General features: G+C 43.4%; 1 protein-coding gene across 1 annotated transcript; it reads right to left on the reverse strand.

Moving 5' to 3' along the window:
- Positions 1–2,150: 2,150 nt before the first annotated feature.
- Positions 2,151–17,566, reverse strand: LOC145537189 (uncharacterized). The gene is made up of 12 exons (XM_081568016.1): positions 17,341–17,566; positions 13,292–13,540; positions 12,801–13,019; positions 11,572–11,967; positions 11,274–11,353; positions 9,815–10,040; positions 8,256–8,613; positions 7,871–8,090; positions 6,877–6,956; positions 6,263–6,401; positions 5,736–5,894; positions 2,151–2,263 (listed from the first exon to the last, which is right to left on the reverse strand). The coding sequence occupies exons 8-11, from the start codon at positions 8,010–8,012 to the stop codon at positions 5,782–5,784; spliced, it is 474 nt and encodes a 157-aa protein (XP_081424142.1). The 5' UTR covers positions 8,013–8,090; positions 8,256–8,613; positions 9,815–10,040; positions 11,274–11,353; positions 11,572–11,967; positions 12,801–13,019; positions 13,292–13,540; positions 17,341–17,566; the 3' UTR covers positions 2,151–2,263; positions 5,736–5,781.
- Between the last annotated feature and the right edge of the window lie 1,874 nt (positions 17,567–19,440).

The following is a 19,440-nucleotide window of genomic DNA, read 5'->3' on the forward strand; positions in this document are numbered from 1 at the left end:
GGAATGTGACGAGTCCATTCCATCCATCAGATAAGAAGCTGGGTGTGTGATGGGGAGACACAGAGACATACCCTGACAGTGAGTCAGCCATAGGGTCCTTGTGGCCCTGTGCCAACGCCCCCCTCCCCCACTCCCTGGCCAGGGTTGTGCTGAGTCTTTCCCGCCTCCTCCAAGGAGCCCAAGCTTCCATCCAGTTCCTCCCCTCCTCATGAGCTGAGACCTTCCCTCTGCACTGGGCCTTGGGCGCCCATCTGCTAACGGTGCCCTCCTTGTTGTGGGTTGGGCAGATGGACTGAGAGAGTGTGTGTACACAGTTTTTGTCACAGGGCCCCTATCAAGGGTGGCAGTCATATCAGCAAGTATTTTTCTTAACAGGATTATTACCTGGGCTTCTGTGAACTGTGCATTATTACCCTCTCTGAGGATGGGGCCCCAAGCTTTTCTCTCTGTAGGGAGGCATGGTAGAAATCGTAGCAAATGTGACATCACAGGCCTGCTTCTAAGGCCCGTGAGAGTGGGGTCCATCCAGCCTCTCTCTTCAGACTGTTCTCGTGTGCAGATGTATGAATAGCTGAGAGGCCCAACCCTCTGGACACAGACCCCCCCCCCCAAACAGTTCTGAGATTTCATGCCCTGGGACAGAGATCTGCAAACAGTTCAGAGTGCTCATCCTGGATGCCAACCCAAAACAGCTCTAATAGGTCACACCTGAGGACACTGATGCACTCCAGCTCAGAAATTCCATCTCTGGCTTCAGATGAATTAGCATCCCTAACAGAAACAGCGTTGCTCACAGCCAGTTCTACAGGGGTAAGTTGTAACCTCTGCGATCCCTGAATGACACTGCGTCGTGAAGGAATTCTGGGTGAAAAACAGGAAGAGGCACACAGTGCTTTGGACAAACTGGCCCTTATTTAGTCACACGCCATATCCTCAGATATGCAGGTGACACCACCCTTATGGCAGAAAGTGAAGAACTAAAGAGCCTCCTGATGAAAGAGAAAGAGGAGAGTGAAAAAGGTGGCTTAAAACTCAACATTCAGAAATCTAAGATCATGGCATCCGGTCCCATCACTTCATGGCGAACAGATGGGGAAACACTGGAAACAGTGTCAGACTTTATTTTTGGGGGCTCCAAAATCACTGCTGATGGTGATTGCAGCCATGAACTTAAAAGACGCTTACTCCTTGGAAGGAAGGTTATGGCCAACCTAGATAGCATATTTAAAAGCAGAGACATTACTTTGCCAACAAAAGTCCGTCTAGTCAAGGCTATGGTTTTTCCAGTGGTCATGTATGGATGTGAGAGTTGGACGGTGAAGAAAGCTGAGCACCGAAGAATTGATGCTTTTGGACTGTGGTGTTGGAGAAGACTCTTGAGAGTCCCTTGGACTGCAAGGAGATCCAACCAATCCATCCTAAAAGAGATCTATCCTGGGTGTTCACTGGAAGGTCTGATGTTGAAGCTGAAACTCCAATACTTGGGCCACCTCATGCGAAGGGCTGACTCATTGGAAAAGACCCTAATGCTGGGTAGGATTGGGGGCGGAAGGAGAAGGGGACGACAGAGGCTGAGATGGTTGGATGGCATAACCGACTCGATGGACATGGGTTTGGGTGGACTCCAGGAGTTGGTGATGGACAGAGAGGCCTGGCGTGCTGCAATTCATGGGGTCGCAGAGAGTCGGACACGACTGAGCGACTGAACGGAACTGAACTGAATCTATATTCAAGACAGCAAGCTAGGAATAGAATGGAACTTACTCTGATAAAGTGTATCTACAAAAAAGCAACGTAAACAGGTCGAAATGGAGAAGATTGCTCATTTCCTATCGGGAAAAATGCCGATTATCACCTGCTTTAGTCAAGAGTATTCTGGCTGGTTTGTTCAATCCTGCAAAATGAGGAAAGGTTTAAGGTTTAAGCCAGTAGAAACTGTTGATATTCAAATATTATAGTATATTTTGAAAAGCAAAAATAATCTAGATCTAAATTTGTGGAATTAATATGCATATTTAGAGGAACTGTGGAACAGAAAATCTATATACAAACATTCTATCTCTACATACATCCTCAACTAGGCCATAAAAATCACAAACCATGGATTTTCAATACCATTAAATCCTCGGGGATAAATGTAACAAAAAATGTGCAAGGAGAAAATGAAACTTTATTGACAGAACTTTAACAGTCAAATATACAACATAAGAACAGCACAGTCGGCTTCAGTCTATCTTCTTTCAAGCAAGTCGTCGCCCTTCACCTATAATATATACATTAAAAAAGTTACTTAGCAGAAATTTCGATGACAGGAGAGGTGTACAGAGTTCATCGCAGTTGTAGTTTTATAAAGTGGACTAAAACAAGAACACTACGGGCGACCCTTTGGCTTACCTTCAGTTAATCCTCTCTAGAGATTTTATAGGCTTTTCAAGCGTATTACCAGTATTTTTAAAAACACACTACCCTTCCTAGTTATACAAGAAAATAAGGACACTGAGTTCAGAACAAATGAAATCAATTGAACCTATCAGAAGGTCGTTTTCAGTAGAGGGCAAAACTGTGTACACATTCAGTAAAATATCTAACAACAAAAAACACCCTAAGACAAACAAAATACACCAAAACTAAAACCAAAAAATCCCCCAAAAGTATCATTGAACTGTGTTGGTTTGAAATAATATTCCGAATATAGGACAGCTCAACAGTTGTTATCTCTGTTACTGCTTAAGTGAAGTAAAGAAAAAGGCCAGTAGTACATTTGTTTCTTCTCTACTGTGGAAGAGTGTAGAAATTTTCATTTGTTCTAATTTATCCCTGATGTGGTTGTTTTAAGTCAGTTAAACATTTATCCCCCTTTTTACTTGTGGCCCTCTTGTAATTCTAAATGTTTCTTGTCACCTTGGAAAGCATTCCAGTTGGTATAATAAATTATATGGGGACACTAATTTTCAGTCATTACTATCACTGGCGACATCAACATGTGAAGCAGAAATAGGACTTTCTCACAGCCACACCAAAAGAAGAAAGAGAAAAAGGAGAGAAGAAAAGAAACGGGAGAGCTAGAGGGAGTATGAGTGAGAGAGAAAAGCAAGTAGGAAGAGAGAAGAAAATCTGGAAAAGGAGATTTTTTGGTTTGTTTCTGAATGACAATGGCTTTTGAGAGACAACTCTGACCAATTTCAAAAGTTCATCCATGGTATCTTGTGATGTTTACTTATTTAGTTACTGTGGGCTATGTTAAATAATATTTCTTTTTCTACCCTATTAGACACATCCCATCAATATTCTAAAAATATGTGAGTTCCAGATTATACTCTGTTTTAATTCTGTAATCTACTGTTAGTGTCTTGTTCATATTTCTTATTAGGTATACTTGGGCTTTGTCCATTTTCTTCACAATCATGTAAACTGAGAGGAATGGACTGGCAATTTGGGGTTGGCAGATACAAACTATCACATTCAGAATGGATAAACAACAAGGTCCTACTATACAGCACAGGGAACTATGTCCAATCTCCTGTGATAAATCACAACAGAAAAGAATATTAAAAAATGTGTGTGTATATATATGTGTGTTACAAAATTATGTAAATTACCACATTGTGTTTATTTATTAGTTGAGTTTATTTTCCTCTTCCTGACGATTCATACCTGTCTTTTATTAAGTATCTTTTTCTTTTTCCGTTAGGTTTATTCTGTTGCTCTTTTTCTTACCTGTTTGTTGGGGGTAGGATTTTATATTTATGTACTTTATAATTAATGTATTTTTCTTTTTAAATACCATACATATTTAGGGCTAAGATGTTTCTAAGAGAACATTTTAATCATGTTCTGTAGTTACTTGCAAGTAGTCTGAAAGTTGTCCTTTCATCTACATGTTCTAATGGAATGGAACAAAAAGGTAAAGTGAAAATATTTAGAAGGCTAATACACAGTAAAATCTTCCCTAACCATGAAGTTCTTCCTGTAAAAGTAGAACCATGCAATTAATTGTCAGCAATCTGGAGAACACCTATGTGAAAGATACTACGCTGATTACGTGGGAAGAACTAGAGTTACAGACTTTAACCTTCAAAACTTTTTAAACTCACGTATCAAAGAGGAAAAATAACATATTTGATATAGTGAGAGACGATTATATCGTGAGGCTCAGATTTTTACTAGTTCCTTAAGAGTGAGAGTTGGGTGTATGGCAAAAACCATCAGAGTAGTGTAAAGTAATGATCCTCCACTTAAAATAAGCAAAAAAACGCCCCCCAAAACAGACCAAACATGGGGGCAGGTAGTGTGCTTAGCATGTGTATCTCACTCACACCTGCCTGGAATATCACTGACTAAATGCACTCTCTCAACTTGATCAGCCACAGAAACAGGAAACTAGACTACCTTTTGCCATTTTATTATTCAGTCATATCATGCTTCAATGGGGAAAGGATTTAAAATGCAACTAATTTTCTTAAGAGCTAGAGAATTCAGAATTTGAGAGAATTTAACAAACATCAAGCAGAATGTTGGCTCATTTTCTTTTTTAAAAAAATTAATTTTTTAATTTTAATTGGAGGCTAATTACTTTACAATAGTGTGGTGTTTTTTGCAATACATTGATATGAATCAGCCACGGGTGTACATGGGTCCCCCATCAGAAAATGAAATCGCAATTCCCCTGTTATAATTTGACTCTAGATGATATTTTATGATAAATCAATCAAGAAAAACAGAGTACTCTTGTATGCATTCCATCGAAGGGAATCAGAGAGTGCAAAAATCAGCATGGAAAAATTGGCATTTTAGTGTATCTGTTCTGAATTCACAACTTATATGAATAAAGTTCAGTTTAGAAGTTAAGGGATTTACCTGAATCACACACATTATGTTAAAGCTGGTACTAGAACCTACTGAGCATATTTCATGTAAACTGATATTTATTACAAATGCATTCCGTATTTGTTACAAGCAGAAATTAGAAAAGAACCTGAAAATTATTAGCTGTTGCTTAAAGTACTTATACTCAAGGAAAGAAAACGGTTTCCTTTTGAATCAGTTCTATTGAGAAGGATGAAACTGGAGCCCATTATACAGAGTGAAGTAAGCCAGACAGAAAAACACCAATACAGTATACTAATGCATATATATGGAATTTGAAAGATGGTAACAATAACCCTATATGCGAGACAGAATAAGAGACACAGATGCATAGAACAGTCTTATGGACTCTGAGGGAGAAGGTGAGGGTGGGACGTTCTGAGAGAATAGCATTGAAACATGTATATTATCATATGTGAAACAGAACATCATTCCAGGTTCGATGCATGAGACAAATGCTCAGGGCTGGGGCAGTGGGATGACCCGGAGGGATGGGAGGGGGAGGGAGGTGTGGGGGGGGTTCAGGATGGGGAACACATGTAAACCCATGGCTGATTCATGTCAATGTATGGCAAAAACCACTACAATATTGTAAAGTAATTAGCCTCCAACTAAAATAAATAAATTTATTTAAAAATAAAAAAAAAAGGAAAACGGTTTCCTATTTTCAGTTCGATATGGCTTTGATCCTGTCTCTTTATTGGAAAGTCTGTAAGTCAGGCACTCAGGCATCTGGGATGTGAACTGTCTTTCAAAGAATATGTGAATTCTATTATTAAAATAATAGTAATGTTCCCTCTATATTATTAAAGATACAATATTCTGAAAAACAGAAACCACATAAATTACTTTCTGAATGGATGACATACCTGCTTCTGGCATTTCAACAGGCTCTATATTTGACGCAATCTCCTCCTAGACATCAGGACCATCTCCACCTTGACCCCCAGTCTTTGCCACAGCCAATTCCGGGAGATCAAGTTCCAGGTCAGAATCATTAAAAAAATACATCAATTCAGCTGTAAAACCTACAATATAAACAAGGGAATGATGATATTCATTCCCTCAGTGTTATGAATTAAAAGCCTTAGGTTAGGATGGTAAAAATGTGATGAGTAAGAAATTCAGGAGCATTATTCCAGGAATGTTTTGCTGGAGAAAAAGAAAGCAGAATTTTCCGAAAGTCATTACCATTTTCCTTTTCCAGGGTTGTCCTCAGACAACTTAGATGCTCCCCCGACTTGTCTTGAAAACAAGGGAAAACTTCACCAACCACACGAACCTGCAAACTATACTCTCCTCAGTTTTTTAGGAACTGTCTGAAGTCCTTTTCTAATGTTTCCTTTCCTCCACTCACTGGGTATGTCTTAAGGCAGGATGCACTGATACACTTTACCTTGACAGGCATGCTGCAGCTTCTCTTCACCACGATCCACTGGATGCTCTTCATTTACTTCCTCCTTTGCAGGTGTGATATCATGAATTTCAGCTGGTGGTTCCCCTTGTTGAGGTTGCTCAACACTGGGCTGCTGGTCCTAGTAGAGTGGGCATGCAAATAAAAACCTTTTGTTGTTAATACATCTAATAGCATAAATATACATAAGACACAGATGTATCTGATCATAAGTAAACCTAACAACATTTTCCCAACACAATTCTATGTACTTACTTTTAATAAAGTTTCTCTTCCCACAGAGAAAAGTTAACTCCCAAAAGAGTTACTCAGAAAGACTTTGGAAGCTATTTAACTCTATGTTGGGATGGAAGTATGCAATCTGTTGTTAATAAGCAGGAGGAGGGAGTCACTGGGCACATTTCCAGGGAATTTAACAGTATACTCATCCAGGCAACGCCAGACTGTAATATATCTGGATCAATGTTCCTTCCTAAGACACACTGTCACCCTTTATCAGCATGAAAGACCTTTATCACTGCATCTGTACTACTTAACATCATTTTCTCAAAAATAAACTTCTGCTAATAGAAAACACCAAATGGTAAGGTACTCACAACCACAGGTGCATCCAGCTGGGAGGACTCTTGATCTATAGGTCCCAGTGTTGATGCCACTTGCCCACTCATATTTCTCCCTGAAAGTAGAATGTTGTGATTTAGAAAATGTATTTATGACTAGAGCTATATTTGATCACTTTTATGGCCATATGTTGACTTATTACTTTTTTTAAAAATGTGAAAATACTTTCAAAAGAAAACGATGGTTAAGTATGAGTGTACATGCATTCCAATCACACTAAATACAGTTACTAGAAAAGCCATTTTTGTCTTTGCTAAGCTGGCAGAGAAATTACCTTAAGGTACACAGGAAGGCTCAATTTTTGTGAGGAAGTTTGATTTCACAACAGAATTCTCCATTATGAAGATATTTAGTGAAATACTGCTAAGAGTTAAAAATTCAGGACTATTCCTTTTGTCACACTCCTATTCACCAGACATATCTCCCCCAACTCCCTTGGAATTCAGCTGGAACTAGAAGGCTCAGTCTTTACAGCCTGACTATGGCGATTTTCTCAGTGTCTGGGGCTGAAGTGAGTCTGCATGCAGAGCAACCGGTCCACGTCTCCCTTGACACCTTATCACAAAACCCGGGAGACAGTCACAACCCACCCCCCCACCCGCGGTCCGGTTTCTAGGCCTTTCCTTAATCGCCCACCCCGCCCCCTGCCCAGGTCCCACTGCCGGCCCCAGATTCTGTGCTCTGTCATCAGTTCCAGGGCCCCAGTGGACCAGATATTTCAAATAGCACTCCCAAGTCTCACCCCCACCATCACCCGACCCCTGCCCTCTTCTGCCCACCGAGCTTCCTCTCCAGCCACCAGGGCAAGAACTATGGCATCACGACACCTCTGAAGAGCAAGATGACGACCTCGAGGGCCTTCCTCCTCAAAGGCCCGAAAACGCACTGCCCGACCCGCCCGAAACTCGCTGGCTCCCCCTCACACGCTCGCACACATCAACTCCAGACAGGACAGATCTGTGGACCTACCCGGTGACTCGAAAGCAGCGAGAAGGAACCGGGACTGAGTAAACACAACCGCCTCAGGCCCAACGCTCCTCACAGAATCTGCGCTACTTATGCGCACCAAGGCGCATGCGCAGTAGCGGGTGTACGGGCACACACTGCGCATGCTCCCTGAGTTCCGCGTGTGCCGAGCACGTTGAGCTTTTCTCGCTACTGAGGTAAGAGTCCTGGAACCGCAGGGTCTCTGGAGGATGAGAAAGGGGGTTGAAGACTGTATTTTTTTCCTTCCAGTGCAGTCTTTCTTACGCATCCACAAACTGTGGTGATAGGTAGTCCCAGGTTACCCTTAGTGGAGAATGTGTCTCAGGAAGACATTTATGACAGGAATAGACATTACTGGTTTGAATACCTATTTTTATACATGCTTTGATGAACCATTTCCTTCTCTGCTTCTGGGTTTTCCATCATGCTTGCAATGGCTTTACTCACTTCCATAGAACAGACACAGAAATATGTACCTCCGTTTCCATCTGTTGCTTGGAGCATTGCACATTTATATCTCTGAACTGGTAACTGATTTCTCAGAATATACCTCTGGTTCCTGTACAATATTCTTCTTTTAGCATCGGACTTGACTTTCACCACCAGACACATCCACAGCTGGGGGCTGTTTCCACTTTAGCTTAGCCTTTTCATTCCTTTTGTAGCTATTTCTTCACTCTTCTCCGGTAGCATATTCTTCTTATTCTCAAGAATTTCGGTACTTCCTAGGCGTTTTAATTTTAGCCAATTTTACCCAAGAGAAAGGAAAACATATTCACACAAGGACCATTACTAAAATATCCTACTCATGTACTCTTAATAGCCAAAACTAGAAACAACCAAACTATTCAACAACTGGTATGTAGATGAAAGAAAAAAAGAGTATACTCATGCATAAGAATACTACACAGTCATTTCAAAAGGAACTACTAATGCATGTAACAGCAAGGAGGCATCTCAGCTGTGCCACTGAGAGATGTCAGACACAGAAAGCTATGTGTTATATGATTTCATGTCAATGGATTTCTGGAAAACGCACAACTATAGGCACAGAAATGTATCTGTGGTTGCCAGGGTATAGGAATGGAGGAAGGAATCTGAATGCAAATAGCCGGAGGGAGCATTTGCTTTTTTTTTTTTTTTTTTTAATAAATTTATTTATTTTAGTTGGGGGCTAATTACTTTACAATATTGTAGTGGCTTTTGCCATACATTGACATGAATCAGCTATGGGTTTACATGTGTTCCCCATCCTGAACCCCCCTCCCACCCACTCTCCATCCCATCCCTCTGGGTCATCCCATTGCCCCAGCCCTGAGCATTTGTCTCATGCATCGAACCTGGAATGGTGTTCTGTTTCACATATGATAATATACATGTTTCAATGCTATTCTCTCAGAACGTCCCACCCTCACCTTCTCCCTCAGAGTCCATACGACTGTTCTATGCATCTCTGTCTCTTATTCTGTCTCGCAATAGGGTTATGGTTACCGTCTTTCAAATTCCATATATATGCATTAGTATACTGTATTGGTGTTTTCCTTTCTGGCTTACTTCACTCTGAATAATGGGCTCCAGTTTCATCCATCTCAATAGAAATGATTCAAATGTATTCTTTCTAATGGCTGAGTAATATTCCATTGGGTATATGTACCAATGCTTCCTTATTCATTCGTCTGCTGATGGACATCTAGGTTGCTTCCATGTCCTGGCTATTGTAAACAGTGCTGTGATGAACACTGGGCTACACGTGTCTCTTTCAATTCTGGTTTCCTTGGTGTGTATGCCCAGCAGAGGGATTGCTGTGTCGTATGGCAGTTCTATTCCCAGTTTTTTAAGGAATCTCCACACTGTTCTCCATAGTGGCTGTACTAGTTTGCATTCTCACCCGAGGGAGCATTTTCAAACCAACGGGACGTTTTCTACCTTTTTGTTGTGGTAGCATTTACGCAATGGTATGCATATGTCAAAACTCGACACACAGGAATGCTTTAAAGCATTGACTTCTCTTGTATATAAATTATGTCTCAAGCTTCTCTTCACCACGATCCACTGGATCCTCTTCATTTATTTCCTCCTTTGCCGGTGTGATATCCTGCATTTCAGCTGGTGGTTCCCCTTGTTGAGGTTGCTCAACACTGGGCTACTGGTCCTAGTAGAGTGGGCATGCAAATAAAAACCTTTTGTTGTTAATACATCTAATAGCATAAATATACATAAGACACAGATATATCTGATCATAAGTTAACCTAACAACATTTTCCCAACACAATTCTATGTACTTACTTTTAATAAAGTTACTCTTCCCACAGAGAAAAGTTAGCTCCCCTAAGAGTTACCCAGAAAGACTTTGGAAGCTATTTAAATCTATGTTGGGATGGAAGTATGCAATCTGTTGTTAATAAGCAGGAGGAAGGGAGTCACTGGGCACATTTCCAGGGAATTTAACGGTATACTCATCCAGGCAACACCAGACTGTAATATATCTGGATCAATGTTCCTTCCTAAGACAAACTGTCACCCTTTATCAGCATGAAAGACCTTTATCGCTGCATCTGTACTACTTACTGAGAGGGCAACCGGCAGGAAGGCCAGGAGTCTCCAAACGGAGGAAATAGGCTGCAAGTGTCAGACATTTTCTCTCTCTCTTAAGCGGCAGGATGAAACAAACTAGGGATATTGTTTCCCTTCTCTATACAAATTTAAAAGAGGTTTCTCTGAAAATACTGTGTTGCCATGACACCTGGTTTCACCTGAAGTTAACTATTCTCAAACTTTGAGTTAACCAATCCTTTTTTCTTATGGAAATGTTTGTCTTAAGCTATGTTATTGTACTCTGCATTTACCCCAAGCGCTGTCTTCCGCCTAATGGCTCAGAACTTACTTGACAAACCAGTATGTTATACTCAGACATTGTTCCCCTAATCTATGTAAATGAAACTATTTGCATGATCTGCCTTTCTGCAAAATTCAAGTCAATCGTTTTATGACCCGGGATGTCTGGTGCCCAGATTATTCCAAAATACATCTTATGGATGAGGGGCCTGGTGCCATTCTGAGTTTAAGACATTCCTTTCTTTCATTAACAAACTGCTAGTGACTATGTATCATCCAGCTGAAGACTAGCAGGGGAGTACTCTTTCTACCCCCTTCCGATGCCTATGTCAGAAGCTTTCTCTATCTCGTTTACACTTTAATAAAACTTTATCACACCAAAGCTCTGGGCGATCCAGCCTCGTCTCTGGCCCCGGATTGAATTCTTCTCCTCCAGAGGCCAAGAATCCCGGCCGTCTTTCTGCGGCTCAGCAACGACCTCACTACTTAACAATATTTTCTCCAAAATAAACTTGTGCTAATAGAAAACATCAAATGGTAAGGTACTCACAACCACAGGTTCACCCAGCTGGGAGCACTCTTGATCTACAGGTCCCAATGTTGATGCCACTTGCAAACTCATATTTCTCCCTGAAAGTAGAATATTGTGATTTAGAAAATGTATTTAAGAGTACAGCTATATTTGATCACTTTTATGACCATACGTTGACTTATTATTTTTTAAAAAATGTGAAAATACTTTCAAAAGAAAACTCTGGTTAAGTACGAGTGTACATGCATTCCAAGTACACCAAATACAGTTGCTAGAAAAGCCATATTTGTCTTTGCTAAGCTGGCAGAGAAATCACCTTAAGGTACACAGGAAGGCTGAACTTTTGTGAGGAAGTTTGATTTCACAACAGAATTCTCCATCATGAAGATATTTAGTGAAACGCTGCTAGGAATTAAAAATCCAGGACTGTTCCTTTTGTCACACTCCTTTTCACCAGACATATCTCCCCCAACTCCCTTGGAATTCAGCTGGAACAAGAAGAAAGGCTCAGTCTTTACAGCCTGATTTTCTCAGGGTCTGGGGCTGAGGTGAGTGCATGCAGAGCAACTGGTCCACGTCTCCCTTGACACCTTATCACAAAACCCGGGATAATGAAGAAGGAATTCCTGGGGCCTGGACTCCATCTTAGGCCTGTTGGTGCTGATCATGCTCGGCCACCTCTCTAATGGACTCTGAACTCTGTGCCTAGTGCCTGTGAAAACGACAATAGAAGGATAAGACCCCCTCCGGACAGGGGAACCTTGAAGATCCTATCCAGGTTACTCATCGCCTAAGAGAAAACATACACTAATCACCCCTGTCTCTGGACAGGCCGTAAATGTTTCTGTACCTATCGGAGTGTAACCTCCGGCTTATTGATTATTGGCCAACTGTTTAACTGTTTGAACACATAACACCTAAATGATGAGATTACTGTGATTGTATTTACCCTTCCTTTGTTTATGTAAGTCTCGAGGAATTTGGGGTGGTGAGTTCGGACACGTACACATGGGGTATAAAAGATTTTCACAAATGCTGGTCGGGGTCCTTGGCTAAGAGGAGACTCTGCCTTGGGCCCGCCGGTGTAATAAACTGCCCTCCATTACCTGCATTGTCCCTCTGAGTGAGTTTGTTCCCCAAAACGCGTGGCTATAACAATACAGTCACAACCCCCCCGCGGTCCGGTTTCTAGGCCTTTCCTTAATCGCCCACCCCGCCCCCTGCCCAGGTCCCACTGCCGGCCCCAGATTCTGTGCTCTGTCGTCAGTTCCAGGGCCCCAGTGAACCAGATATTTCAAATAGCACTCCCAAGTCTCCCCCCCACCATCACCCGACCCCTGCCCTCTTCTGCCCACCGCCCTTCCCCTCCAGCCACCAGGGCAAGAACTATGGCGTTGCGACACCTCTGAGGAGAAAGATGACGACCTCGAGGGCTTTCCTCCTCAAAGGCCCCAGATCGCACTGCCCGACCCGCCCGAAACTCGCTGGCTCCCCCTCACACACTCGCACACTTCAACTCCAGACAGGACAGATCTGTGGACCTACCTGGTGACTCGCAAGCAGTGAGAAGGAACCGGGACTGAATAAACCCAACCGCCTCAGGCCCAACGCTCCTCACAGAACGCTCAGGATGTATGTGCACCAAGGCGCATGCGCAGCAACGGGTGCACGTGCACACACTGCGCATGCTCCCGGAGTTCGGCGTGTGCCGTGCACGTTGAGGTTTTCTCGCCACTGAGGTGGAGTCCTGGAACGGCAGGGTCTCTGGAGGATGAGAAAGGGGCTTGAAGACTATATATTTTTCCTTCCAGGGCAGTCTTTCTTATGCATCCACAAACTGGTGATAGGTAGTCCCAGGTTACCCTTAGTGGAGAATGTGTCTCAGAAAGACATTCGTGACAGAAACAGACATTACGGTTTTTAATACCTATTTTTATACATGCTTTGATGAACCATTTCCTTCTCTGCTTCTGGGTTTTCCATCACGCTTGCGATGGCTTTACTCACTTCCATGGAAGAGACACAGAAATACATACCTCTGTTTCCATCTGTTGCTTGCAGCACTGCACCTTTATATCTCTGAACTGGTAACTGATTTCTCAGAATATACCTCTGGTTCCTGTACAATATTGTTCTTTTAGCATCGGACTTGACTTTCACCACCAGACACATCCACAGCTGGGGGTTGTTTCCACTTTGGCTTAGCCTTGTCATTCCTTCTGTAGCTATTTCTTCACTCGTCTCCAGTAGCACATTCTTCTTATTCTCAGGAATTTTCGTACTTACTAGGAGTTTTAATTTTACCCAAGACAAAGGAAAACATATTCACACAAGGACCATTACTAAAATATCCTACTCATGTACTCCTAATAGCCAAAAACCAGAAACAGCCCAACTATTCAACAACTGGCATATAGATGAAAGAGAAACAAAAGTGTATACTCGTGCAGGAGAATACTACACAGTCATTTCAAAAGGAACTCCTAATGCATGTAACAGCAAGGATGCATCTCAGCTGTGCCACTGAGAGATGTCAGACACAGAAGGCTATGTGTTATATGATTTCATGTCAATGGATTCCTGGAAAAGGCACAACTATAGGCACAGAAATATATCTGCGGTGGCCAGGGTATAGGAATGGAGGAAGGAGTCTGAATGCAAATAGCCCAAAGGAGCATTTTCAAACGAATGGGGCGTTTTCTACATTTTTGTTGTGGTAGCATTTACGCAATGGTATGCATATGTGAAAACTCGACAAACGGTAATGCTTTAAAGCATTGACTTCTATTGTATATAAATTATATCTCAATACCTCTCACTTTTTTTTAAAAGGAAAAGGAACTTTTAAGTATGTAAATACTGGTTATTGTATCCATCTAGACCATGAGCTCATAAACATAAAAATCTTATTTGGAATTCTTTCCAGACCTGGCCAACTTCCAGGATTTCCCATGACACCTTTGTACCCTTATGACAGGACACAGAAACTTGGTCTTAACCATGTTTACAATTCCCTCTCCTTCACTTCAAGTCCATATTCTTGCTGAGTTCTGTCACTTTTACTTCGAAAATCTCTAATGCATCTACTTTTTCCAAAGTCCACCGCATCTGCTCTAGTCCAAAGCCTCCCTCCATTTAATTGTCAACCCCCTTGAGTTTGTGTCATACCCCTTGGGTTTGTGCATCAGAGAAAACAGACAACCCTGTCACATGCTCTCAGTGAAGACAGCCTGGCAGTAGGGAAAATAAGACCATGCCTCTGGTCCAGTAGTGCCTAGACACGTTGTCCACGTCAATCAGAACTGAGGACTTCTTGTAAAAAGTGCAGATGCCATGATCTACATTCAGTGGATCTCACTCAGTGCGGCTACAACAGTGCCCTAGAATCTGTGAGATTACACTATACTTGGGAAACTTTCAGGGACTTTATTAAACCCCTTTGGTAGCGAGACTCAGCAAAATAAGGGAAATAGAGATCGGAACAGATATTAGAAAAAATATATAGATAATCGACAAAACCCAAAGCTGGCTCTTTCAAAAGGTCACTACGAATTCATAAATTTCCACCCAGAAGAATAAAACAAAAGCAAGATAACTATAGACAAAACTTGCCAATATCAGGAAAGAAATAGGTTACAGATTCCACAGAAATTAAAAGGCTTCTATGAATAAGTTTATAGTCATAGAATAACTACATCTGGCAATTTAGGTGAAGCGGAACAAACTATCAAATTTCAGTGAAAAAGAAACAGATAACCTATTTTAAAAGCAAGCTTGTAGTTGAAAAATTTACAGAAAAGAAATCTCCAGCCCCAGGTGGTATCCCAGGCACAAAAGAGAAGGGGAGGGAAAGAAAGGGTAGGGACAGGGACAAAGTAAAAAAAAAAAAAATATATATATATATATATATATATATATATATATATATATATATATATATCACTCCAATCATTTAATCAAGGTGATTTGGGCCAAATCCAAGCAATGTGATGAGACCATTCATTTTTTTTTCTCATTGTCCTCCAGCTTCCCCTTCCTGCCTCTCTCCTTTGCCCCAGTTCCCTTTCTCCTTCTTAAGTCCTGCCCTCCATCAAGGGCAGGCAACGATATGAGGCATGATTCCCACATTAAAACTGAGGTACGCTGCTCGGCTGACATTCAACGCGGATGCTATCATCCCTGCAGCTGGTACACTCAAGTTCTCTGTCTCTCCTGACGGACCAGAAGGTTTCACTCCTAATTTCAGGTATAGGTAGGAGAGAAGGTGCAGGGCACATGTTGGAGCCTTGAGTCCTTCATCTGTGAAATGCAGATGACCACAAACTGGGGGACAAACAGAAATAGCAGCACCAGGCCCCTTTCAATGAGAGCTACGAGCCAAACCCAGTGCATCACAGGACTCCTTGACATTCAGGAGCACGCCAAGTAGATTTCCATGCCAGGACTGTTGCATTTGTTGTTCCTTCTGCCTGGAATGCTCTTCCCTTAGGTAACCCCACGACCTGCTCCCTCACTTCCTCCAGATCTCTGCTTACTTGGCATCTTTCAGGGAGACTTTCCCTCATTATCTTGAAGAAAATCATAATATCATACCCACATACACCTTTTCCCCTGATCTAGCAATATCTTTCTTCACAGTGCCTGCCACCCTTGATTTACTTACTGACCACCAAGTCTATGCAATGAGAGACTTGGTTAGTTTTGCCCTGTCCCAAGCTCCTCCAATAGTGCTCAGGTCTATGGCAGGTGCTCAGAAAACATTTGCTGAAGGACAGTCTGGAGGCAGGCCCTTTAAACACATTGCTAACATGCACAGGTACCCTCCAAGATGGGCACTGGCCCCACTGTATTAATTATGATACATACTGAGATTTCACGAGGCAAGTGATACACTCAACAACACACAGTCAGCATGTCAGGTTCCCGGCTTCAGAATCATATCTGCCAGCTACCAAATCCTCACTTCCTGGACAGAGACCTCACAGCCAAGAACGTAAGAGGTTTTATTTCTAACACGAAGACTTCCAACAGCTCATAGACAGCCAGAGACACCAAAAAGAGCTCACTGAATCTCTGCACAGAGAGCACACAACTCGAGTCTCAGACGCTCAAACACAACAGAGACCATAACCATACACGCTGTGACAGAGACCCTGCAAACAGTCCAAAGTCTTCCAGACAGAAACAAATGAGAACTGCACAGATGCTTCACATCATGGAGACTGACTCCCAAACCACGCGGACACTTACCGACCTAATACAAACCCTCCTAAACGGAAAGGCAGAAGTTTTAATAACTCAAGAATATCATATAATCTTAAGACAAAGTTCCCAGACAAAGGAAAAATTTGCAACCTCTGCATAGAGCCCCAGGCAGCTGATCCTTTACACCTTTAGACTAACCCATCCTTAAAGCAGCACAGAGGCATCACAACTTGGAACCCAGAATCAAAAAGCTCAGTGATCTCACATTCTGGGGTGCAGACCCCTAACACAGAGATCTCACACACAGGGACTGAAAGGCAAGAAACCTCCAAAGATGCACATCCCGGTATACAGGCACACATCCTAGAGGCTTTGTATTATGGCTCACAAAATCCACTCACATCAAATGTCCCATCACTCACAATTCCGCCCAAAGGCTCAAGATCAAATGTAGCCAAACAGCACCCGTGTTGTCACACGTAGCAACACACAATCCCAAGGTGCCAGATACAGTATACTCTCCAGGGAGAGACACCAAACTCAGAGACCTCTCCCTGGACATGAATTGCGTGCATTTGTGTGAAGACCGTGCGCTGCCACAGGATCCAGACTGAGCGAGAGCTAAACAAGACTGAAACGCAGTCACCATGCACGGCCAGTGACCGCGCCAAACCTCGCCACTAACCAGAGCAGCTATTCGACCCCTTTGGGAAAAGCAATAAAACTCGGAGGAAAATTGCATGCTCTGCATCGTTGCGCACGCTAACGCAGGCGCACGCGTATACACGCGCCTCTCGCCCTCAGTTCCAGTTCTGTGCCCACAGCGCCCGCAATCACGCGGTGACCAGTCACTACCCAGAAAGCTTCTCTGACGCCATACCCAAACCGACAGCAGGTCTCTCGCTCCGTAGTCGTCCCACCAACGAAGGGGTGGAGTTGGAAAAGAGACGAAGAAAGTTTCCGCTGAATACCAGTGTCCACTCGGATTCGAAAGCAGCGGGAAGACGAAGAGGAGCGAATCGGGATAGACCCAGAGGCGCCCTGAGCGCCGCGCCTGGGAACTGTGGTCCATGCCTGACGCGGTGTAAGGGGGCCCTCCCTGCTGTGGAACGCCCTCTCCCAATGGTACCTTCCAGAGTGGGGGGGGGGTCTTACCGCTTCCCCTCAGTGGTATATCCCAGGACAGAACTGTTTCATCTCGCGCGCCCCTTGCTGGTGGAATTGGGGAACAGCAGATATAGATGCCCGGGGACCATTCCAGGATGATCCGCCAAGGGCGGAAGGGCAAGGTTAGGGTGAAAACCCCACAGATTGCTGCCATCTTGGACTCAAAAAGAAGTCTTCATAAACTGAAGATTACTTGTCTATAGTGACCACTGTCGTAACAAAGAGCATTGAAAGCATTTTATCTATGCTGCGCATCGTAGTTGTTTGAGCTTTCCGGTTTAAGGCAGAAATATCCAGCCACAGTCCCCCAGTGGGCAGGATAAGTAAAGCTTCCGACTGGAATCTGAGGTCCTGGCGTGGGGAAGGCCTCTGACGTTGACCGCGAGTAATATGTGAAAAAGACAACAGGACCTTCCATTCTGTTAGGAAAGGGGTCAATTTCGAGGGGACCCAAGGACACCACCTCGTAGGTGAGATAAAGATCACAGCTTTGTCATCATCTTATCATCCCTGAATATGTTCTCTAGCAGAATCCTCAGCCTGTCTAGCTAAGCTTCTCTCAACAGGCTTAACTGTCTGTTCATTCCGTTGTTCATGCATTCTCTCCAAAGTATGTGTCAAGCACAAATTTGTGTGCTTGGAAAGAGAAAATCGACCTTTTCCTCATGGAGCTTACATTCTGTTGGGATCATGTGGTCCCCAAATACAAGTAATTTATCAGGTGTTTGTAACTGCCATGATTAACATTAAATTGGGATAGTGAAATAGAGAGAGGGGATGATATCTAGAAAGAGTGGTCAGGGAAGTTCTAAGATTGTGACATTTGAGCAACAGCCTAGAGGAGATACCTATCTGGGAGAAAAGTATCCTAGATCCTAGTGGAAAAACTGGGGAGTAAAATCCTGATGTCTCCATTTTACTCCTGGGGAGTAAAATCCTCTCTTTCTCTAGAGAATGACTCAGTTGCCCATGGCCTGGGCCTTAATCACGCTCCCTTCACACACATCAGGGGCCTCTGCCCATCAAGAAAAGGACATTCTCCATTCCTGGGGAGGCTCATGCTGCACACAGGGTCCCTCACAACCTATCCTGCCCAGACTGCCCTCTTGCTGATCTCCCTGCCAATGACTGCTCTAATGGGGGAAAGAGAGGCAGGGATCTCTGCATTTGTGGTGGAGCCTCATGCAAATTGGTGAATGTGAGATTTCCCCCCAGCTGCTTGGAGGCTCAACTCTGTACCTTCCATGATCACATCCCCAGGGAATGTGACGAGTCCATTCCATCCATCAGATAAGAAGCTGGGTGTGTGATGGGGAGACACAGAGACATACCCTGACAGTGAGTCAGCCATAGGGTCCTTGTGGCCCTGTGCCAACGCCCCCCTCCCCCACTCCCTGGCCAGGGTTGTGCTGAGTCTTTCCCGCCTCCTCCAAGGAGCCCAAGCTTCCATCCAGTTCCTCCCCTCCTCATGAGCTGAGACCTTCCCTCTGCACTGGGCCTTGGGCGCCCATCTGCTAACGGTGCCCTCCTTGTTGTGGGTTGGGCAGATGGACTGAGAGAGTGTGTGTACACAGTTTTTGTCACAGGGCCCCTATCAAGGGTGGCAGTCATATCAGCAAGTATTTTTCTTAACAGGATTATTACCTGGGCTTCTGTGAACTGTGCATTATTACCCTCTCTGAGGATGGGGCCCCAAGCTTTTCTCTCTGTAGGGAGGCATGGTAGAAATCGTAGCAAATGTGACATCACAGGCCTGCTTCTAAGGCCCGTGAGAGTGGGGTCCATCCAGCCTCTCTCTTCAGACTGTTCTCGT

This window comes from Giraffa tippelskirchi, chromosome X (assembly GCF_054371585.1).
Source record: "Giraffa tippelskirchi isolate mGirTip1 chromosome X, T2T-mGirTip1v1.2.pri, whole genome shotgun sequence".
Lineage (NCBI taxonomy): Eukaryota > Metazoa > Chordata > Mammalia > Artiodactyla > Giraffidae > Giraffa > Giraffa tippelskirchi.

Coding starts and splice junctions, on each gene's coding strand:
- LOC145537189 (XM_081568016.1), bottom strand. CDS start 8,012: ATGCGCAGTGTGTGCCCGTACACCCGCTACTGCGCATGCGCCTTGGTG. Junction 6,957..7,870: donor CGCTGCTTTCGAGTCACCGG/GTAGGTCCACAG, acceptor TTCTACTTTCAG/GGAGAAATATGAGTGGGCAA. Junction 5,895..6,262: donor GCTGCAGCATGCCTGTCAAG/GTAAAGTGTATC, acceptor TTTATATTGTAG/GTTTTACAGCTGAATTGATG.